Genomic DNA, 24,174 nt, shown 5'->3' with positions numbered 1-24,174 from the left:
AAACGCTCTGCTGGTTGTTCCAGTTTGTAAAGTCACATCAATTAACATGTTTAAATGTTTAATCTGGTATGGTAAATGTTGATGATTTTACAGAATGTGGGTTATGTCTGGAATAACTTTCTGGAACCTCTTTACCACACTAGTGTAAATCAATTTTATTAAATTAAAATAATTATGTAATGCAATAAATGAAGCATCAACAAACTTTGTTGTAACGTTTGTATTGTAATAGAAAACATATCCTTAAAACCTGTTATTATCATGATACACAATATTTGGTATTGAAAATTAAAATGGTTTCACAATGACCTACAGCCTTTAAACGAACATTTTAAATCTATTGTACTGTGTAAGAGGCTTTGTATGGAAATTCCACAATAATAAATGAATAAAGATTTGTCCAGAAAATCTCTCCAGATGTGGCTTGCTGTTTTTTATTGACTTCTTAAGAAAATTTTATAAATGCTGATCACATACATTTTAGGACAGTGTGCAAAACATATACTTATGCCTGTCACAATCACTACATTATCACCTAATTAATATTATTTGAGCTAATCGTGAAACGATTCCTGAAAATCACCAGGTTCCACAACTCAGCTTCATAATCTTAAGAAATAAGGTTTGTAGACGCTCAAGTGGACAGTGATCTAATGCACAGCCCACCACTGATGTGATCAGAGTTCAGAGTGTGTCTGTAAGGGAAGTGAACGGTCAAGCAGGGCTTCCTTATCACTGCTGCAAATACAACCTCTGCTGGCTGATTAAGGCATCTGCACAAGGAGCGGTTGATTGCAGATGGATGGACAGCATGGCTTTCTGTCCACAATACTGCACTCTGTGAGACTTAAATTGGAGGGGTTGCAGTAAGACAGGGAGGAAAGGGATAACAAATATTTGGAAAAAAATTTTATTTGTAATAACCTTAATTGAAAAAGAACATATAATGTACTGCTTTATTACAGGGACTACAATGTATTGCTAAATGCATTTCCAAGACTCCTTTGTGTTGCTTTGTTCATGCTTCACAAGATCTACATTTACAACAATAAGCAGACTCTTTTATCCAAAGCTAATTCATCCTGTATACGCATCAACTCTGCAGTGTTGGGGCTTGAACTAGTCCAATACAATAACAGCAAAGTTACAACATAATCTAAACATCCATTGACACCACAGCGGAGTCAAATAGAGGCTTTATTCTCAGTAATTTATCAACACAAAAAAGAAAAACATTTGTGGTTTTGTTTTCTGAAAGACCAAAAATAAACAACTTGTTTCATCCAAGTTTATAAGGGAGCAACACCACTGTGCATCTGATACCATGAAAAGAGTTGGGGGAGTGTTGTGTTGTAATAGTGCTTGGTTTGCACAGTGCTGTTTATCTCTCAGTAACACAAATTTCAATAATCCAGACTATGGGAAACAAAGTAGTAGATTAAAAATATGCTTGTACATGAGTACACAAGCGCTTATAGGCACCAGATCCACGTGGTGTACTAAATGGCTGCCACGTTTAAAACTGAGCTGAGATAAGCCTGAAACAATAAGGCTGTTCAGCATGTACCTCACAAATCCCTTATTGTAAAAACACTCGGGTAGCATGGGGTCTGCTGAGGATCAGGATAGCGATGCTATTTGACAGCTTCAGCCTGGCATCTGACTGGTTATATCTAGGGGTCAATGGATGAAGCCCTTTGATTGATTGGCACCCTGTGCAATGTCGAACTGGATCTGCCACAGTCCTGACCAGGATAAAGCAAATGATTTAAATGATAGCACAAGAAAGAAATTAAACACAAAATCAGGTTTTATACTTTATCTGACCAATTTAAGAGTTTCATTTATTCCAAGCTAGTTCGGGGCAGCTGTTTAATTCAAGAAAGTGAAAATTACAGACGTTTAGTTGCTGCTACAAAGAACATTTTTGTTAAACCTTGTTTTGTATAGATTTCGTTTTAAATTGTATACATTTGTCATTATTATTACTATTAAGAACCCCAATGCTTAATGTGTATACTGCTCAAAGGTATATTAACATTTAACATTAGTACTAATATAAACTAATGTCAAGTTAATAGTACAGGACTGGCATAAAGCCAACAGTAAAGCCATAAATCACCATTATTTGTGTGATAATCATCAGTTACAATTTCATAAACGTGACAGGCATATATACTATGTTGTAGTAGAACAATAATGTGGCAAAAAGTCATCAAATGAGTTGTTTATCAATTAACCATTAGCTAAAATGTCATAACTGAAACAGGTCTACATACAGCATTCATATTATATTTACTTAAAATGTTTGCTGACACACAGCAAAATTGATAGCCATTCACATCAGCAGGATACCACAAAAATGATCACTTCTAACATGGCAAATTGAACAGAATCTTACACAAACCATCTTTAAAAAAAAAAATTAAAATAATAACTGACAAACTCATTAACAGAAAGCTAAATCAACCCGCCACCTTTCAGAAGTTCTCAATCAGCTTCTCAAACAAGTCGAGGAATTTTTGTCTCTTTGCTATGGATGCTAGCTCAATTTCCCCCTCTGCTGGTTTCTCCGGTCCTTCAGGATTCTCGATCACTTCTGCAGGAGCACCCTCCCTCTGTCTTTCAAAGGCTGCTCTGTCTCTCTCCAGTCTGGCTCGCTCCCTGTCCATTTCAGCCCTCTTCTTCTCCATCTGTGCACGCTCATGCTCCACAGAGGCCCTGTCTCTCTCCACAGCAGCCTTCTCCCTCTCCAGAGATGCCCGGTCTCGATCCAGTGCCGCCAGTTCCCTCTCTAAACCGGCACGCTCCCTGTCCAGCACCATCTTCTCGCGTTCCAGTACCATTCTTTCACTGTCCAAAGCAGCTCGGTCACTTTCTATAATCACCCTTTCCTGATCCATTTCATCTCGGTCACTGCCAAGGTCTCGACTGATATCCCCAGAGAGCCCCGTGTCATCCTCATCAACAAGAATATCCATGTCGCTATGAAATGTCTCACGCCCTCGCCTTTTAGGCCTGTCAGGGCGATACTCACTGTCCTCGCCTAGGGACACTGTGGATACCAAAGCCTCACATTCATTCAGCCTGCCCTCCATGGCATCCTCCATGAGGGAGAACCACTGCCAGTTGGTAGGGTTCACCGTGATGCCAGGTGGAGGGTTCTTCATTTCCTAAGGGATAAAGAATTTCATACATAGCTAAGAGGGTTAAAGTAAACTGGCAATTGAACTTATAATTTAACTAAGGTGAGCAGCCAAACATCGGAATGCATTTTAGTCTTTGTTTATGTCTGAATTCCAGATTTGTGTAACAGTGTGCAGAGTAGCCAAGACTGTGTGTGTACCGTAAAAGTCAATGCAAAAAAAAGTCAGTGAATTACTAAAAGAAACAAGAAAATAAAAATAAAAAAATTAGCCCAGTGTGGCCCAATTCGTGAGTATGGAACCATTTCTGAAGGAGGATGTGACACACTTGCCCTATGCCAAATTTCATCAGTTTGTTCAGCATGTTATGGCACCTGCTAGAGCTGCAGTTACACCAGATTGTTGCCATAGTCTACAGCCCCAGCCCCGATCAGCCATGACATTAAAACCACCTCCTTCTTTCTACACTCACTGTCCATTTTATCAGCTCCACTTACTATATAGAAGCACTTTGTAGTTCTACAATACTGACTGTAGTCCATCTGTTTCTCTGCATGCTTTGTTAGCCCCCTGTCATGCTGTTCTTCAATGATCAGGACTCTTCCAGGACCACTACAGAGTAGGTAATATTTGGGTGGTGGATCATTCTCTGCACTGCAGTGACACTGACATGGTTGTGTGTTGTGCTGGTATGAGTGAATAAGACAGCAGCGCTGCTGGCGTTTTTAAACACCTCACTGTCACTGCTGGACTGAGAATAGTCCACCAATCAAAAATATTTAGCCAACAGCACCCCATGAGCGATCGTCTCTGACTTTACATCTCAAGGTGATAGCTCAGTGGTTAAGGTACTGGACTAGTAAACAGAAGGTTGCCGGTTCAAGCCCCACCACCACCAAGTTGCCACTGTTGGGTCCCTGAGCAAGGACCTCAATTGCTCATCGTGTTCTTCTCATTGTGTAAGTCGCTTTGGATAAAAGCGTCTGCTAAATGCTGAAAATGTAAATGTAAATGTCAAGGTGGACCAACTAGGTAGGAGTGTCTAATAGAGTGGACAGTGAGTGGACACTGTATTTAAAAACTCCAGCAGCGCTGTTGTGTCTGATCCACTCATACCAGCACAACACACACTAACACACAACCACCATGTCAGTGTCACTGCAGTGCTGAGAATCATCCACCACCTAAATAATACCTGCTCTGTGCTGGTCCTGACCATTGAAGAACAGGGTAAAAGCAGGCTAAACAGCATGCAGAGAAACAGATGGACTACAGTCAGTAATTGTAGAACTACAAAGTGCTTCTATATGGTAAGTGGAGCTGATAAAATGGACAGTGTGTGTAGAAACAAGGATGTGGTTTAAATGTTATGGCTGATCAGTGTATGCTATGTGCCTTTAAAATGTACATTTTTGGCATTTAGCAGATGCTTTTATCCAAAGCAACTTATAGTATCCTGAATTTTCCTGAACTTTGACCTTTCCCGTGATTCGTAGCTGAAGCCGGTTTTTGAATTCCGGTTACAGTGTTTACTTTCTGAACGACAGAACTAGCGGTCATTCGTAACTGTTTTTTTTTTAACAAACATGGCCAAAAACACTATGTGGTTGAATAGTAAGTGTAGAGCAACTGTCTATTTATGCATTTTGTTAGACGAGTGCACTTTGAAGTGTGTACCCTTATTCCCTCCTCTCGGTGTGTTGTTGGAACGCACCCTGCTCACTCGCATGTTCTGCGTCTCTGCAAGCTGATGCTCCGAACAATAAAGCAGTTTTGTTTTAGTTAAAACTGAGTCCTTTCTTAATTCTTAGCACTCGACAGTAAGGGCATTTTAAGAAGCTGTGGTGACCGTGTTCCGACAGTGTCCCACCCTTCCACGCTTACAGAGTGGGTAGATGAGCTATATTAGCTATATTGATATAAGTGAACAATTTCGTCTTTTCCGAAGCTGTAGACGGTGAGGAGCTACAGAACTATAAAAGCACAGAGGCATACATGCGTGGGTAATGCTGAGGGTAAACATCAGGCGTGGGTAATGCTGAGGGTAAACATCAGGCGTGGGTAATGCTGAGGGAAAGTGGAGTAGTCGAGACGGTGGGTTACTCGTGCATTGCAGGGTTAGGGAAGTTGTGGAAGGCAGGGATGAGCCGAGGAACATTCTAATAGCTGTGAAACATTGGAAATAATAAACAATGTATAACGACTGATTTGTTGATTGTTTTTTTTACTTCTACAACAGTGTATACTGTACTTGGTTCATGAGTGGATGTAAAGCAGGAAAGGGGAGCTGAAGGGACAGAATAAAATGCGTTTCGTTGTTTAATTTACTAAATCAATAAACTGGGAACAACAAACAGGGTATTTACACCCGTTCGGTATACACTTGGACAAGCCGAGTGTCTGGGTGTCCGGATTTGATTGTTATTTGTCCAATTTCTGCAAGGCTCTCTAAAATTTTGGACTATACAAAGTGAAACTGCATTATACGATATTATTAATTTTTTATTATTATTTAATTAATACATATTATATTATTAATATAATTATTATTATATTATTATGGAATGTAACGCATAAGGCACAGCGCATGGACAGTGTTTACAAATTCGCTGGTGTTTAAAGCACGTACTTTCCAATAACAGCTTCAATTTCTTTCAGTTGTTGTGGCACTCGAGAGCGGCACACGTCGAGCCCGAGCTCATATTTGAACCATGCAGTCCTTACCAAAAGTAGTTTAATAATGTTGTAGTTAGTACTACAGCAAATCTAACGCGACCGGAAATGAAAAACCGGCAAACGGAAATAGGGAAGTGTCATGGCAGCCCCCATTGTGTTGCCAGGAAAATCGTGGTATCCAGTCTAAGCCATCGAGGGAATTGGCAACCTGGCAGTGGTGAGGTTTGAACTACCAACTTTCTGTTTTCTAGTCCAGTACCTTAACCACTACTACAACTGCCCATAAGTTTGGTGACAAACGATGCAATGCTTTCTGAGTTAGAGCAGTATGTGTGTGCTTTATGCTTGGTGTGATCCAGCCAGGTTTTTGATTGGCATCTGGCAACGACACTATAGAAATTAGGACTTTGTTTTTCTTATTACCAAAGTTTGTGTGCTTAGAGTTATTCCGATACCACACTTGTGTATGTGGGGTGAAAATCCAAAAATTTTGATTTTGCATGTTTTGCCAATTAACTCATACTCAGTGGGTGGAGCTATATGGCTCTGAGGCATTTTGTAAGACATGAGGCAACGGTTAACCATAGACTTATCAGTTACTGATTAAAAAAAAAGGCAAAAATGGCATCCCTAACACAACCCAACAAAAAACAGGAGATTAAAAGGAGCCATTCTATTATATTGATTTCATCAAAGTTTGATAAAATATTTTAAACTGACGAACCACTTTTCTTTGTCTCCATGTATTCAATCAAAATATCCATGTACTTATGCAATGGTTATGGTCTTTATGCACTAAATTTATTAACTAACCTCTTATTAACTGTTGAAACAAATACATCACCTACCGCTGCAAGCTGCAGAACTAATCAATTAGAGGTGAAATAGAAGATCTACATAATTATAGGGAACAGCTTCCACTCTAAATAGGTATTGTGTTTATGTGCACATCAACGACTAAGTGCAGTCTTCTGAGAAAAGATGTGTAATAACTTACCTTGTATTTCTTTTTTAAATTTTCCCACTTCTTTCTTGCCTGACTGGTTGACATCTTCCTGTGGATTCCCATCTCTTTTAAAATGGCCCTGTCATACCAACCAAAAAGAGTTTAATGCACAGCTATGTACCATTGAAAAAATGTTTTAAGAGTGAGGTGTGGTGGACAGCATTACCTCCAAGCGACGACAGAGGTGTTTCTCTTTCCAGTAAAGAGAGCATCATTTGCAGAACGTAATCTGATAAATTTGACCAGTTCTGCCTCAGACACTGAAGATTAAAATAAAAGAAGAAAAAACATCATCAAACTTAAATGATCAAACTTAAAAATGCAATTATTAGCCAATTTAACAGGTACACAATTGCTGCTCTTTGTAGGTAAACAGTAACATCTAACAAGCTCATTCCACATTTCTGACCCAACCCATGTAAAGAGACCATCACAGGGCCAATGTTAACCTGATATTATATGGGCAGCAGACCATTCTCACCACAGCAGTGACGCAAGGTGGAAGTGAAGGTTTTTGTTTAAGTCTTATGTCTACATTTCAAAAGCTGAACTGGTTTTATGTTACATTCATCTAACTGTTCTACATTAATGTCATGTTAAATATGATGCTGTTTTAATAAATAAAACAAACATTGTGATGTCATATTTTATATGCTTTTCGGTTATCCAGACTGACATTTGGTAACCAGTTAAAAATAATTAACTTTGCACTCTAATCAGAACAAATACTTCTATAGCTGACAGCTTTGTTTTACTTTTGAGTTAAATGAGATGTATTTATCTTGTGAAATACTGGTTCAAGGTTCTGAGCGGCACCCACAGACACAGTGGTTGGTAAAAGAGCAATGCCAAACCCCAATAAAGTTACAAGTTGAAGTTGTTTTTTTTTTTTTCAAAATTGTTTTAAAAAGTAATGTTTCATGTGAGGCTGTTTTAAATTTCTAATACTTGGGTCATAAACAGAAATTTTAGGAGTGTTGTTGCTTTGTCTTGGTAAATAATTCATTTATGTTTTATGCTGATAAAATCTGTTGTCTTTCATGGTCATAAATGATACATTCCAGCATAAAATCTGCAAGTAACAAGTCACTAGCCTGGTCACAGGCTGCAACTGTGACTAGCAGAGTCTGGTTGGGGCAACAATACAGGGCAATACAGTAGCTAACTGCTTTATTGGTCAGATGAGACCAGATGAGACCACTGAGGGCAGTGATAGCTCAGTGGTTAAGGTACTGGACTAGTAAGCAGAAGGTTGCCGGTTCAAGCCCCGCCACCACCAAGTTGCCACTGTTGGGTCCCTGAGCAAGGCCCTTGACCCTCAATTGCTCATCGTGTTCCGCTCATTGTGTAAGTCGCTTTGGATAAAAGCGTCTGCTAAATGCTGAAAATGTAAATGTAAATGAGTCAATAGTATTATGCAAGCAGCAAAACAAAGAGGGAACTGGATATATCCAACTGTTCATTTGAATTTTTTTCTTTCTTTTTGCCAATTTGCTGTTTACTAAATGGGCAGTCACTGATGTCAAGATTACAACTGGTTGACTTAAATAGCTGGGTTGCCAGAATACATAATTAGAAAGCAAGAGCTAGGTGTTTTACAGTTTCTGTTACATTTATAACAACCTATATAAAGCACCTTTATTTTACAGAATAAACCAAACGGTACCAGAACTAAACTGTATACTGGATTTTGTTGTCAGTTTCCTGCCATTGTGATTTTGTTTCGGTAAAACTAATCTCTGTAATACCAAAACAAACATGCATGGCTTCACAATCCTGTGGTTGAGAAACACTGTGTTACATCAGTGTTCTTTCTTTAATTACTCCCATACTGCAGTTTTCTGCCCTTTTTACTCAAATTCACTCATGCTTCACGGACTAATAGGCACATATTTACGTTTAAACAATGGCCAGCAAAAAATATGCACCATATAATGGCGTTTGTTTACTTTGTCACATGTAATAACGAAGAACTAAATATTAAGATGAACTATGGGGCAGCGAGGCGTTCTGTACACTGTTGATGAAGCGAGTTTGTGGCCTAATTATGGTGTTATAGCCCTTTTCCAAAATATTTAAAAAAAAATTACTATTGTCTGTAACATTTATGCACAAAATGAATCCGGTTGAGCTAAGACTTCACTTTGGCTACAGCTCCATTTCCACTGCTGCATTATCCGATTCCACACATAGCAGGGTAGTGCAAGTCAGTCCGCCATGAAACTAGTCCGCGAGTCTACACCCGAGTCTACTCAACATGGCCGCTGTGCGCCCTCCGATAAGAACAATAACATATTCTCCTACTGAAAAACAACCAGTTTCTTCCTACTTACTCTTATAGGTGAAATCCGGACTTATTGCCGGATCATCCGGTTGAGATTGCACCACATAAAAAGCGTGATCCATATCGGTACACTGTGTTTGCTTTCGGCGGGAAGGGTGCTAGTGTCTAATGCCAAGGGGACTTGAAATAAAATGGCGGCTGCCCCTCCCGCCTTTTCAAGCACGCAGACTGAAGCTTCATTCAAACAGTCAAAAGTACACAGTAGTTTCCGGTTCCTCCGCATTGTGTGTAAAAAACTGTTTTAATAAAAGTCAATTCTGTAAACTTATTGGTCCTGAAGCTACAAAACAATTGAGTTTTTTGTTAAGAAAAAAAATAAAAATGTGAGCGTGTATGATGTTAAGAAAGCATTAGCTGGTAGCTGATTTATACTACCAAATACTACTCTTGCTAGTTAAAATACTTAATTTAGCCTAGCTGGTGCAACTATATATAGTAATTATTAAATTTCACTTGTGGTCATTGTATATTGTTTTTTGTTAGTCACCAACCAATTTGTGTTGTGTTTTTAAATATGTTTATGTTTGCATTTGCTTTTACAAACCAGCATGTTTTGAACACAAAAGCAACACAGACCAGTTTAAACCAGTTATAGTCCAGTATTTTGTTTTTGTCTCTCTCAAATCAGAGAGTACCACTTGAGTAATGCTGTAAGACACAACAGAAAACGCTGCTTTTCTTTCACATTCAAAAAATAGGTGTAAGTGTATGGGTGGGTCTGGCGTATGTAGGTGGATTAGGCACATTGTTAAGGTTTATTTTTGCATTGCACCAAGTGTTGCCGGGTGGGGTCAGGCCTACAGTCCAAGCACAATAAATGGAGGTTAATGTAACTATGTTAAAACACTGCTCATTTAAACTACAAACTATTTTTATTAATACCTACAAAAACCTTTTTACAGTGTGGCTAGAATTCCACAAGTAATCCACACACTTTCATTCAGTAGCTTTACAATCCTGTAGAAATAAGAAGATATTACATAAAAGAAATATTACATCTTTAGTTCAACTCAAGTCGTCTAAATAGATAGATAGATAGATAGATAGATAGATAGATAGATAGATAGATAGATAGATAGATAGATAGATAGATAGATAGATACTTTATTAATCCCGAAGGAAATATATATACTGTAAAACACAATAAAAAGAAGAATTTGTGATTTGTTAATTTTTTTAACCTCACCTAACATTTACTCAGTACCGTTTACTGGCCAACACTACACTTGGCTCTAGTCATGTCTCTCTTAATTACATTTAGATTAGAAATGTGTGTATTTATTGTACTGTTGTTTATATGCACTGTGTATTGTAATGTCTTGCACTTTTTGTTCTATGTTGCACCCTGATCCTGAAGGACCATTATTTTGTTTCGTTTTAATATGTACTTGTATAGCTTATGTATAGAATCTTTATTTAACTGTTAAAAAACTGTGTTTTTAATGATATACTTTACAGTATTTTGTAAACGAAACACATTTAGAATTGGATGCCTGCGACTTGTAGAAGTTGTGCTTTGTCATTAAAACTATTTGCCACCATGCGGTCGGTCGGTTCAGTTCACCAGATGGACGTTTGAAGTGTCCATTTGCACATAGATGGCGGTAGAGAGTATCGAGCGTCACCTTTTGTGTTACAGAAACAGAACAAGGCGGTTTGTGAATGGCTGAACTCTGACACTCGTCACTTCTGCTTGCATTCATAAGTCAGTGATTCAGCTTTGGGGAACAGAAACGTTGGTGCGACGCACACTTGAGGACTTCATCTTCTTTGCCACGGTTAACGTCTTTTTGTTTACCAGCTGAATTTCTTCTTTTTTTCTGAGTAACAGAATTTGTTGATTGTTACTTAAGTTACTTGATATCTAAGTAACATATTATAGACTTTGTGGTGTAGATTTACTGAACGCGCAGTGCTATGTGCATTGAGGCCATGATGACTGAGAGGAAGATACAGCGTGGGGACGGTAGTTACCAGTTAAAATGGTCCAAATCAAGAAAAAGAAATCTGGCGTATACGAGTGTGGTGAAAGCTGCTGTTCAGAAATACAACGAGCTCTGTGCGAAAAAGCGGACGATAAGCAGAAAGTCTGTGAGGAAATCAGCACGTCGGTTGGGCCTGTTTCGAAGCGCGCTGTGGGAGAAGCGACGAGATACGGGTGGGTTTCCACTGGGAGCCATGGCGCCCCATAACACCACGCAGTACCTCATGGACATGGCGTACAGAGATATGAACGTTACTGATCAGGCTTTTGACTTAGATCTGTCTCCATCTGACTTTTGTAGACAAAGTAACGTTCGTACAGATGAACATTTCACCTCTAGCATGTACTCCTCGTTCTATACAGATGAAGAAACGATGGATTTCCAGCACCGGGACTTTGAGAGTGTTTTCTTCCTGCACGAGATTTGACTGTTTGCGTTTCATCCCTTCTCGCCATCTTGAATGGAAACTGAGACCATAAATAATGTGTGCGTAACTATTGTATATCAGCTTCATGCCAGCTTCTGTGTTAAATTAACCATGTAAAGGCCATAATACCTAATGTGGCGTTACTTTAACTTAAAGCGTCTTTATTTAATGTTTGTTTTGTATAAGTTGCACACGGGTTCATTTGTCGGCTCTGCTTGTCCTACAGCAATGCGCAGCGAGAGGCTCGGCGTGCTGCGTCACTGACGTGTCGCTGCTCAGGGTGAGCCCCCGCCCACGCCTGCTCAGTCACGTGACAACAGGTAACCCTGTTCCCCCCCCCCCCCCACAGGTGTGTACTTGGTCTGTTTTTATAGATCAGTCTGAAGGTGTTGTCATTTGAAATGTTTGCTGTATGATCTGATGTGCTGTGCAGTTGTGCATCTGTGTTCAAGACACTTGCAGGTTGCTGCTCCTGACTGATGGCTTCCAACCGAACACTGAGCAAGGCAGTCAGAAGGACATGAGACCGAAAGACTCCTAGTCATCAGACTTGGGGTAAAATTTTATGTGTTGTAAAATTGCATCAGGATATGAAAAAAAAAAAAATGTTTAATGCTCTTGTAAAAAATTATTAAGCTTATTAAACATTTTTATGACCTACGTTTGAATTCCCAGAATGTGAATTTAGTATAAAAAAAGGAATGACGAGATTAAAATAATTATTTTTGTAATTTGTGTGTGGTGGTGGTTATTTTCCCAGTGCTCTGCACAATTTATAGAATGTGCTCCAGTATTTTGTTTTTTATTTCAGCTGACAATTTGTTAGTGTTCATACTGTTACATAAATAGTCCCACAGTAAAGGTGGTGCAAACATCGATTTTTCTAAATTGTGTTTAACAACTTAGTAATGTGTGTTCAACAGTAAAAAAATATGTATTGAGTGTACTGCAGACTACTCAGTTACTCTGTATAGCATTTTCTTAAGGAATTTAAACAGTTGGTTTTGTTAGTTGCAAAATTTAAGGCAGCATTTTGTGTTTTAATAAAATCATTAGTCATAAATCATAAAGTCATTAGCAGCCCAAATAACTGGGACCATCCCAGGTAAGTGCTTGGACCAGATTTAGGAAGCAGTCAGTCTAAAAAAAGTTACTGAACAATTTTAACGTGATGGTTAATTGTTTGGCATTTAAGCTATTGGTTTTTTTGTTGTTGGTCCTAATGAAAGTTACTAAAGGCTCATTTTTAGATTCTTTAAAACTGTTAGTGCTTTTTGTGCAATGTACAAATAAAATCTCTACAGTCTACAAGCAGTTTGGTCATAAATTAACTTGGCTTTAACTTGATTTAAGCTAATGTTAATTGTAATGTTTTCATTTTTAGTTTCAAATGTAATATTTTAGCTTTTTTTTGTTTAGAACCCTATTTACATTTTGCTGCATTTTATTTTTGAAAATAGACCACTGTAGCTTAAACAAAAGATTGCTAGTTCAGTAGCATAACTATAATTCTAGTTTAGCTTTAGTTATGCTGAACTAGTAGAACATTTAATTTTTATTGTGATTTATTAAACAGTCAAACTCTTAGTACTATATGTGACACATTTTGATTTGAGATAAACTTGTTACATCAGTTTTAAATAAGTCTTTTAAAGATTAAATGTCAGTTTTCATGAATTATTAAAATGTAAAAAACATACGGTTTTACATTTTCAAGGGGCAGTGATAGCTCAGTGGTTGATGTACTGGACTAGTAAACGGAAGGTTGCCGGTTCAAGCCCCACCACAACCAAGTTGCCACTGTTGGGTCCCTGAGCAAGGCCCTTAACCCTCAATTGCTCATTGTGTAAGTCGCTTTGGATAAAAGCGTCTGCTAAATGCTGAAAATGTAAATGTTTTACAGTTTTGAATAATAGAATGCAAGTAGTTTCACTTTTAGATAATTTATTGCATGTCAGTTTAAATGTGTCGTAATCAGAACTATATTAGTTATTAAATTAAACTTTGGTCTTTAAGTCTGACATACATAAACCACAACATAGAGGTAATAATTTAAAAGTTCTATAGCAGAATGTTGTGATGTAGTGTACTTATTTAGTTTTACATTACATTTGGTTTTACAGAGCGAAACTGATATGAATTTACAAATAACAGCCATTTCAACTTAGACACTGAGCTTTTTATATGTATGTGTGGGTGGGGGTTAAATTTATTCATACATGTCGATTGAATTTTATGAACCCCTCCAGATAGAGTCGTTAACACGTCTGTCGAGGTCTTCCTAGTGTGGAGGATGGGTGCTAAGTGGAACAAAAGTTCTTTTTAAGAGGGGGACAGTTGTCTCCAGTTTTAGTGGAATATGTACAGTCTGTGAGTATTAAAAAGTATGTAGTAGTATAATCAAAATTTAAATTATAAATCATCATAGCACTTCACTAACATATTAAACTATAACATTACGTCAAATTATATTTGTTACATGTATGTTAAGTCACCGGCAAGAAAATGTATTTAAAACTTAAAGCCTATGATATTTGCGTGTTTTTATTTCCTCTTTGCTGCCGTGAATTCAAATTCCCCAGCTCCTAGTGTCAAAGAAAACTTTAACGCCCAAGAAACGTGTAAGGAGACTTCGCTCATTCTTTCGGACTAGTCGGGACATGTCCTGATTTGTTTGGTTTAGTTTAACAAGGAGTGGCACTATGAGCTGAACGTTACAAAACAAAGCAACTGTGTTAAAGAAACCAACAGGCTTGTTTCGGTATTCATTCATGTTTTATAAGTGCAAATTGTAGCAATGAACCTTGACTAAAGTCGGTTATTGCCCCGACTTTGTTGCAGCCAAAACCACTCACCATAAGATTTTATTACTGACCATCACTATGAGCAATACCAGAGAATATAATTGATGAGCGACAAAAGGTTGTTGAGCTACATAAAAGGACCTATTGTTCTTAACTTAGTGGGATAGAAGTATAAGTAGCAAATTCTTTCAGTCACAGAAAACAATAATGAATGTTGCCAGAAGGTGGACTGTCTATTTTATGTTGTACTAAAAATAGTGTAATAAAAAGTCCCATAGTTAATAAGGCAAAATAATAAATCTGTTTCGTACTGTTTCGATTAAATAGGCAGATCAAAGCAAATCTACAAACGACTGCTTCTTGGTTTTTATTTGCATTTCAAATGCTGTACCAACTTTATGGGAATTGTGGTTTAAAATTAGTAAAAAAAAAAATAATAATAATAGGCCGATTACAACAACAATAATAATGCTTATATTATAATGTAGAATGTAATCGGCTACTTAATAATCGGGGACATTTTCAAATTGTTTCCTGTGGAAGAAAACCCTTTAATAAAATACCTCAAAGACTTGTGAGAATAAAAGTTTTATTCTTGTCTGCAGAAAAGGATCACACCAACCGAGTCTAGCATAGCGACTCCGTGGATGCCATAATTAAGCAATAGAACACGTGAGGGAGTGTGTTATCGCGAATAACATCACAGCCGTGGTGTTATTTGCGATAACACACGACCTCACGTGTTCTATTGCTTTTATACAACAGTTTTTACAAAATAAAGGAAGAAAATAAATCAAATAAGCCCTGAATTTCATAATAAATATGCTTTAATATTGACAATACCTTCCGCCAAAAAGTAGTTCCACAACGAATATAAAGTTTAACACTACAAAGCAAACATCCCAAGTTGCAAAAACTCATTTTAGGGAGGTAAGAACAACAAGAAGAAAAAGGCAAGAACCTCCGAAGGGAAAAAAAGAAATAAAAAAACCTCTCACACACACCAAAGGATATGGGTGATAACAGAACTCTTAGGCGCTGCTAACTGGGCTATTAAGCTAACTGTTCGTGTCACAAACACATTAATGTTCCCTACATAGTGCACTAGATTGTGTATCAGATAACGGATTTATGTTCCTTACATAGTGCACTAGATTGTGTATCAGATCGCGGATTTATGTTCCTTACATAGTGCACTAGATTGTGTATCAGATCGCGGATTTATGTTCCCTACATAGTGCACTAGATTGTGTATCAGATCGCGGATTTATGTTCCCTACACAGTGCACTAGATTGTGTATCAGATCGTGGATTTATGTTCCCTACATAGTGCACTAGATTGTGTATCAGATCGCGGATTTATGTTCCCTACACAGTGCACTAGATTGTGTATCAGATCGTGGATTTATGTTCCCTACATAGTGCACTAGATTGTGTATCAGATCGTGGATTTATGTTCCCTACACAGTGCACTAGATTGTGTATCAGATCGCGGATTTATGTTCCCTACATAGTGCACTAGATTGTGTATCAGATCGCGGATTTATGTTCCTTACATAGTGCACTAGATTGTGTATCAGATCGTGGATTTATGTTCCCTACACAGTGCACTAGATTGTGTATCAGATCGCGGATTTATGTTCCCTACATAGTGCACTAGATTGTGTATCAGATCGCGGATTTATGTTTCCTACACAGTGCGCTAGATTGTATATTAGATAACGGATCTAAAACGCGATCGGGAAAAAAAGGCTGTGTTGCCTGCATGCACGTTTGTGTGCATGAAGCTTGTCGTTACTGGCAACGCGTCAGCGGAGTAATACAGTTGTGGTGTGAAAAGGCCGTGCTGTTATCACGAATATCAGCACAGTTAGAACGCTTCTCAACCAATCAGATTGTAAGGTCGGAACTATCTGTTGTATAACAATAATTATAACAAACATCTTTTTAATACTTGTTGGTGACCTTGTAGGACAGTGAAAGATTCCACCTTTAAAAGAGATTTCTTAGCTAGAACAACGGGACTGGCCTAAACCAATTAGAACTGGGGTTTGGAGGTCATACAAAGCAATTGACGCACTTTTTATCACGTACACCATGTTAACATTCTATTGTAGCAGTATGATTGGAATATGACTACTGGCAAAAATGCCCTAAGCATATCTACATTTTTTAAGGAGTACTTGATTATGTATTAATACTTGTAGTGTAAATTAACATTTTTCTCTCACATCCCCAAATCGACCAATGCGGCACTTTTAGTGATTATAGTCTATGCCAACAAAGTGCATCTACATGGTAGTCGTAGTAAAAAAAGACTAATATACATTGATGAGGCATAACATTATGACCACCTCCTTGTTTCTACACTCACTGTCCATTTTATCAGCTCCACTTATCATATATCACTTTGTAGTTCTAAAATTACTGACTGTAGTCCATCTGTTTCTCATACTTTTTTTTAAACCTGCTTTCATGCTGTTCTTCAATAGTCAGGAGTCTCCCAGGACCACCACAGAGTAGGTATTATTTAGGTGGTGGATCATTCACAGCACTGCAGTGACACTGACATGGTGGTGGTGTGTTAGGGTGTGTTGTGCTGGTATGAGTGGATAAGACTCAGCAGCGCTGATAGAGTTTTTAAACAGCTCACTGTCACTGCTGGACTGAGAATAGTACACCAACCAAAATTATATCCAACCAACAGCGCCCTGTGACCACTGATGAAGGTCTAGAAGATGACCAACTTAAACAGCAGCAATAGATGAGCGATCGTCTCTAACTTCACATCTACAAGGTGGACCAAATAGGTAGGAGTGTCTAATAGAGTGGACAGTGAGTGGACATGGTATTTAAAAATTCCATCAGCATTGCTGTGTCTTATCCACTTATACCAGCACATCACACACTAACACACCACCACCATGTCAGTGTCACTGCAGTGCTGAGAATGATCCACCACCTAAATAATACCTGCTATGTGGGGGTCCTGACCATTAAAGAACAGGGTGAAAGCAGGCTAAAAAAGTATGTAAAGAAACAGATGGACTACAGTCAGTAATTGTAGAACTACAAAGTGCTTCTATATGGTAAGTGGAGCTGATAAAATGGACAGTGAGAGTAAAAACAAGGAGGTGGTTTTAATGTTATGGCTGATCAGTGTATGTTCACTCAAAATACGTGACCGGTATATACTGTACGTGGAAGCGTCACTGCGTCCCACCTGTAAAAACGCTCATCGCCACTAGATGGAGTCATTTAAACAATCACTGTTTTAAGTTGATTTAGTTTATTATTTGATCTGTTGCATGAAAAATGTTTATGTAATTTGTCAAAACTTCTCTGTGGTAAATCACACCATGTGAAGACTACAATACATTTTATTAATGGATAGAGTACAGGGGGATTTGTCAAATAAGGTTTTAAAGTGTTTTAGTGGAGAGTTTAAAGCATATTTTGGCTTGAAGTTTGTAATAAATTTTTATTTTAAAAACCCCTTCTCTAACTAGGCTTTAATGAGTGGAATATTAGTAAAAGGAATTAAAAGAAGTCAGCTGACCTGAAATGTGTTACTCAAACTGTGTTTTCTCTATTCTATTATTTAAATTATTATTTCATATTATTTGTTAAATCATTGTAGTTATTTTTTTTAGATTAAGATTTACAGGAGTTTAGAGATACCATCCAGTGTGTTAAAACACATTCATTAAATGAATCAGGAGGGATCACATCTGAAGTGCTTGACTAAACACTTTCATGGGGCAACACCATTCTAATTATGACCGGTATTTATGAATAAGCTAATTCACTGTCGACCTTTATGTACATTAAGCAATTTCCTCTCAGGAACACTGTGTTCCTGACTTCACCCAGAGGACTGTTCTTTTGGCTCTGAAAGTACCCCCTAACAGGTGCACGCTCTTTTTTGTTTTTAACACTGGGTGGCGCTGTGGTGCTGCGGTCAGTGAGGACTCCGAGCTGTTCTACTTTGAATGGGTCTAGGGACTCACGAGATCAAGGTGTTGATTATTGCAGCGCCACTTTTAGATTGTAGCATGTGGCATCTATCTATGCTAAGGGTGGTGGCACAACTCATGACAAACTGCTCCAATTACAGAGAGTCTGAGAACGTGCACTTCCTCTGTGGTTCTAGGTTTTTGGATCTGTCCCCATTTTCCTCTCTGTCTCTTAGTCTCTATCTGCTGTAGTTTTTACATATGTCTGTGTGTATTTATATCTACAATGTATGGCCCACAGTATATGCACTCATGACAGTAAGCCTATTAGACATCTTATTCCAAAAATATGAACATTAACATGTAGTTGCCCCAATCACTAATGCCATAACGGCCTCCGTCTTTCTGGAAAGGTTTCAGTTTGTTGGTGGGAACTAGTGGTCATTCAGTAAGAGCATATGTAAAGTTAGGCCTTTCAATTGATTTTATGTATTAAAGCCTGGCTTGAAATTCTAATTAATCCAAAAGTTCACTTGGGTTGAGGTCAGTCCACTGTAGTTTCTTCATTAACCTTTTTTGTGCATAGGGATATACAATTCATGTTAAATCATTAATCAGTCAGTCAGTGCCTTAAAAGTTCTTTCCTGACTATTTTTTTTACATTAATGTTTGAATGCATATGCACAGAACAAACCAATAATGGGCAAAAATCAGATTAACCAAACAAGTAGTCCAATTCCATGTAAAAATCATGCATCTTTATTGAGATCTGTAGAGAAAATGCTGCTTTTTTTAAGTGTTTAACATTAAACTTTAATTTGGGGCAACAAAGTGGTGCATCAAATAATGTAGGGTTAAACCTCTTAAAACCTTAAGTCACAAAAGTATCATTTAAAATGAAAAATAAAGACATTTATTTAAAATATGTAAGGTAAATTGATCGTAAATGGTCATTTCAAAACATACTTTGGACTGAAGTTCTTAATTTTTGTATTATATGTATGTTTTTATCCATTTTTATTCTATTTCTGCCCAACCAAGAACATTCCATCCAGGACACAGTAAAAAATTCGACAAAATAATGAATAGTGGAAAAAAACTCGTGCCTTTCGCTCCTCTGTTAGTGTACCATGTCAGGACAATTCATTGCTTACATAATGACTCTACCTATCTGTCCATTGCTTTAAACATGTCTCCTTTCTGCCTGCACAACATTATTATTCACTTTACTTTAGACTCTTATTATAATCTCATGCCCCTTTCACTACCCAGATTGATGCTTTATTTGTGCCAGTTCTTCATGCCAAACAGCACGTTTGTATTGTGTTCTAATCTGCCAAGAATAATAGACAAGACAGCTAACCCATGGCCAACAGTGGGCATGCTGTCAGGGAGACAGAGGGTGAATGCAAGGCCCTGCTTTGTGTGATTGATGTATGAGCCTCTGGGCCAAGCAGCTCTGCCACTGTATTGATTGGTCACAAGGCTGGTCTCAGGAGAAGCTGTACCCTTACGCTATTTATCACGCCTCTTTTTCCCAGCTGGACAAAAAGGTAGTGAGTCACATTAAGTGGTTAGAGAAATGCCTGTAAAGATTACATAAATATATTGACATTTAGATATTACGAGGTCACATATTGAGTGACAGACATTATGTCATCACTAAATCTTAAGTGTAAGAAAAAACTTGAAATTAGAATTCATGTGGGTTTTATAACAAAAATAATGTAAAGACATTAACAACTGTTGAATATGCCCATGATTATTGTTGGTCACTGCATGAATGTGTGGCTAACTAATTTTCCCAAGTAACTTATCTCTGATAGCTAACGTTAGTGATGGTTAATTCATTAGCACTCACAAAACAGCCTAATGTAATCAAAAATGTTAGTTTGTACTGTATACTGTATACAATTACTGACATTTGTTATTTATTTCCACAATAAGAGTTCCTAACATTGATGTTAATGTTACCTTTCATGCAAGTTAGAGTTGTTATAAACACTTAGCTGATACAGTGTTACAGTAATAAGTGTCTCATTAACAACTGATGGAACACTGGTGGTTTACAACATTATGCAAAGCTAGTAGGTGGAATACTTTTTTATTTTATTTCAATCAAATATTTTATGAAATAAATTGCAGTTGAGTGAAGAGAGGGAGAGAGAAAGAGAGAGAGAGAGAGAGAGAGAGACAATGGTGCTTACACATGGCTCTGACCTTCTCTTAGACAGGAAGTGACAGGTCCCTGTGGCATTAGGGGGTGGACACTGGGGTTGCTGAAAGGTCACTTTGTATAGTCTGTATAAGTTTGATGAGCTGTGATAAAACCAAGACCACTGCTCTGTGTTCTGCTGCACCCATGTTAGACACCTCCACATCTCACACATCAGCAAAGCCCACTAGGATGTAATATTTTTTGTAATATATTTTATAATATAAATAATGTTGAATCAGTTGTAAATTAGTAAAAAAAATCACTAACACACCAAACACTTGGTGTATACAATGTGGTATACAGAGTGTATATATACAGTGGGGCCAAAAAGTATTTAGTCAGCCACTGATTGTGCAAGTTCTCCTACTTAGAAAGATGAGAGAGGTCTGTAATTTTCATCATAGCTACACTTCAACTATGAGAGACAAAATGAGAAAAAAAAATCCAGGAAATCACATTGTAGGATTTTTAAAGAATTTATTTGTAAATTATGGTGGAAAATAAGTATTTGGTCAATAACAAAAGTTCAACTCAATACTTTGACAGAGGTCAAACGTTTCTTGTAAGTCTTCACCAGGTTTGCACACACTGTAGCTGGTATTTTGGCCCATTCCTCCATGCAGATCTCCTCTAGAGCAGTGATGTTTTGGGGCTGTCGCTGGGCAACACGGACTTTCAAGTCCCTCCACAAATTTTCTATGGGGTTGAGGTCTGGAGACTGGCTAGGCCACTCCAGGACCTTGAAATGCTTTTTACGGAGCCACTCCTTTGTTGCCCGAGCGGTGTGTTTGGGATCATTGTCATGCTGGAAGACCCAGCCACGTTCCATCTTCAATGCTCTCACTGATGGAAGGAGGTTTTGGCATAAAATCTCACGATACATGGCCCCGTTCATTCTTCCCTTAACACGGATCAGTCGTCCTGTCCTCTTTGCAGAAAAACAGCCCCAAAGCATGATGTTTCCACCCCCATGCTTCACAGTAGGTATGGTGTTCTTGGGATGCAACTCAGCATTCTTCTTCCTCCAAACACGACGAGTTGAGTTTTTACCAAAAAGTTCCATTTTGGTTTCATCTGACCACATGATATTCTCCCAATCCTCTTCTGGATCATCCATATGCTCTCTGGTAAACTTCAGACGGGCCTGGACATGTACTGGCTTATTCATCAGGTCCCTCCGTTTAGTTCTGGGATTTTTGCTCACCGTTCTCATGATCATTTTGACCCCACGGGATGAGATCTTGACCCCAAGGGAGATTATCAATGGTCTTGTATGTCTTCCATTTTCTTACAATTGCTCCCACAGTTGATTTATTCACACCAACCTGCTTGCCTATTGTAGATTCACTCTTCCCAGCCTGGTGCAGGTCTACAATTTTCTTCCTGGTGTCCTTCGACAGCTCTTTGGTCTTGGCCATTGAGTTTGGAGTCTGACTGTTTGAGGCTGTGGACAGGTGTCTTTTATGCAGATAATGAGGTCAAACATGTGCCATTAATACAGGTAACGAGTGGAGGACAGAAGAGCTTCAGAGGTTACAGGTCTGTGAGAGCCAGAAATCTTGCTTGTTTGTGGGTGGCCAAATACTTATTTTCCACCATAATTTACAAATAAATTCTTTAAAAATCCTACAATGTGATTTCCTGTATTTTTTTTTCTCATTTTGTCTCTCATAGTTGAAGTGTACCTATGATGAAAATTACAGACCTCTCTCATCTTTCTAAGTAGGAGAACTTGCACAATCAGTAATTTATAAATGTATAAATCATATAATCAATCTGCATTACAATGTAAGTGAATTATTAATACTGAGTATTTTTATTCAGCTTTTTGATTATGCTAGTTTTATCATTGGTAATAAAATCTATAAATTGGAAAAAGCTAAATAAAAACATGTTCATTATTTGTTCACTAATAGTGTCAGAGTTTTGCCCCCAACTGTATTATTTGATTAACTTGTGCCACCACCCTTAGCCTAGACAAACAGAATGACAACAGTCACGGAAGTATACACATAATGGTAAAAATGTGAGTTCTGTGAGCAGAAACACCTTGTTGACGATGGAGGTCAAAGGAGAATTGTCAAACTTGTTTAAGTTGACAGAAAGACCACATTAACTCAAATAACCAGCTTTTATAGCTGGGGTAAGCAGAACATCTTTATTTATTGTATTAAACAGCTTGTATATTTTGCTCCCTACAGCTTTACTTTACAGTTTTATTTGCATTATTTTTATGAATCTTTTTTTGAGTCTTTGAGTCTTTTTTTATGCATTTTCTCACTTTTTCATCCGATTTTAGCTCATCCTATTTATACCCAATTGCGTTATGCTTACTCTCCACTGGAGCTGACCCCCGCCTTGATTGGGGAGAGCGAGACTATCACACGCCCCCTCCAACACGTGCGCAGTAGCCGACTGCATCTTTTCACCTGCACGAGGCAGTTCATATGCCGATCAGCTTTGTGCACGGAGAGCCACACCCTGATCAGCATTATTCCTTGACAACCAGCCAGCAGAGGTCATAATTGGCTCAGTTATGAGGAACCCTAGTCCGGCTTGTCCTACCCTATGAACAACAGCCAATCGTTGTTCATGCAGCCGTCCAGCCCAGCCGGATGGCAGAGCTGAGATTCGATACAATGTATTCGAAATCCCAGCTCTGGTGTGCTAGAGTGTGTTACTTCTTTATTATTTATTTATAAAATATTTTTTAAGAAAACTTATTACTTATTTATTGAGAGAACACTTGGACCATTAAGGATGCTCACTTAAAATGTTGCAGAATTTCTGACAGTGATACTGAGCTGTTTACAGAGGTTCAAGCAGTGACATAAAATGTGGTTGTGAAGCACTATGATATAAAACATACACCTATGTAGCTATAATGTGAACATTCTGCACAAACTGGACATACCAAACCTTTTTGAAAGCTTCATTAGCAACACAGCAGGACACCAAAATGCCTGGTAGGACATGAGATTTCCGATAACACTGCTGACACGCAGAGAGGTTTTGATTAGTCATCACTTTTACCAGCAGGTGGGATAACGTTCATAGTTGTTGTAAGTAACGTTGCTACCATACAGTTAGTGTTTGTTTAGACTGTCTGTGTGGGTGTTTATAAGTGCGTAAGCGCACAAATCATTTAAATTACTTTGCTTTATATTTTTACATTCATTTGGCAGCCTTCCTGCTGAAAGCCTTTTTTTCTGTGCATCTGAATCTGTAACTACGAGACAATGATGTCAACATGCCACAAACAATTGTAGCTGTTCTAAGAGCGAAGCGGTTTCCAACTATGTAGTAGTTTTTTTAGGTTTAGAATTTGTTGTGACCCAATTAAATTGCCTGCTTACTGCTCTCTAATATTTAACTTCCAGTACAGGAACTGGGGCACAAGCAAAGAGAGCAGAGTGTGTTCACCCCTGGGAACATTCACCCAACTTTAGCCATGATTCATTAGTCTAGCTAGGCAGTGGTCGACACTGGCAGTTTTGCCCGTGTCACATTTATTTTTGGTCCCCCTTCTCCAAGGTGCCCCCTATTAACCGTGTACTTCCTGCCTCTGTCTATCCCTAGAGATGAAGGAGGAGATATAAGATTGGCTGTGAG

The 24,174-nt window shown here is 38.2% G+C and overlaps 1 protein-coding gene and 1 long non-coding RNA gene across 2 annotated transcripts; one reads left to right on the top strand and one right to left on the bottom strand.

Annotated features, from left to right (window-relative positions):
• Window positions 1–1,179: 1,179 nt before the first annotated feature.
• On the bottom strand, window positions 1,180–9,269 carry si:dkeyp-38g8.5 (uncharacterized protein LOC568385 homolog). Its single transcript, XM_063005595.1, has 4 exons — window positions 9,162–9,269; window positions 6,995–7,088; window positions 6,820–6,907; window positions 1,180–3,173 (listed from the first exon to the last, which is right to left on the bottom strand). Exons 1-4 carry the CDS (start codon window positions 9,232–9,234, stop codon window positions 2,481–2,483), a joined length of 948 nt encoding a protein of 315 aa, XP_062861665.1. The 5' UTR covers window positions 9,235–9,269; the 3' UTR covers window positions 1,180–2,480.
• A 1,620-nt stretch (window positions 9,270–10,889) lies between these two features.
• LOC134323959 (uncharacterized) lies at window positions 10,890–12,315 on the top strand. Its single transcript, XR_010014131.1, has 2 exons — window positions 10,890–11,643; window positions 11,811–12,315. It is a non-coding gene; the product is annotated as an uncharacterized LOC134323959 (long non-coding RNA).
• Window positions 12,316–24,174: the final 11,859 nt, after the last annotated feature.

Source organism: Trichomycterus rosablanca, chromosome 1 (assembly GCF_030014385.1).
Source record: "Trichomycterus rosablanca isolate fTriRos1 chromosome 1, fTriRos1.hap1, whole genome shotgun sequence".
NCBI lineage: Eukaryota > Metazoa > Chordata > Actinopteri > Siluriformes > Trichomycteridae > Trichomycterus > Trichomycterus rosablanca.
This window is presented reverse-complemented; position numbering and strand designations above follow the sequence as displayed.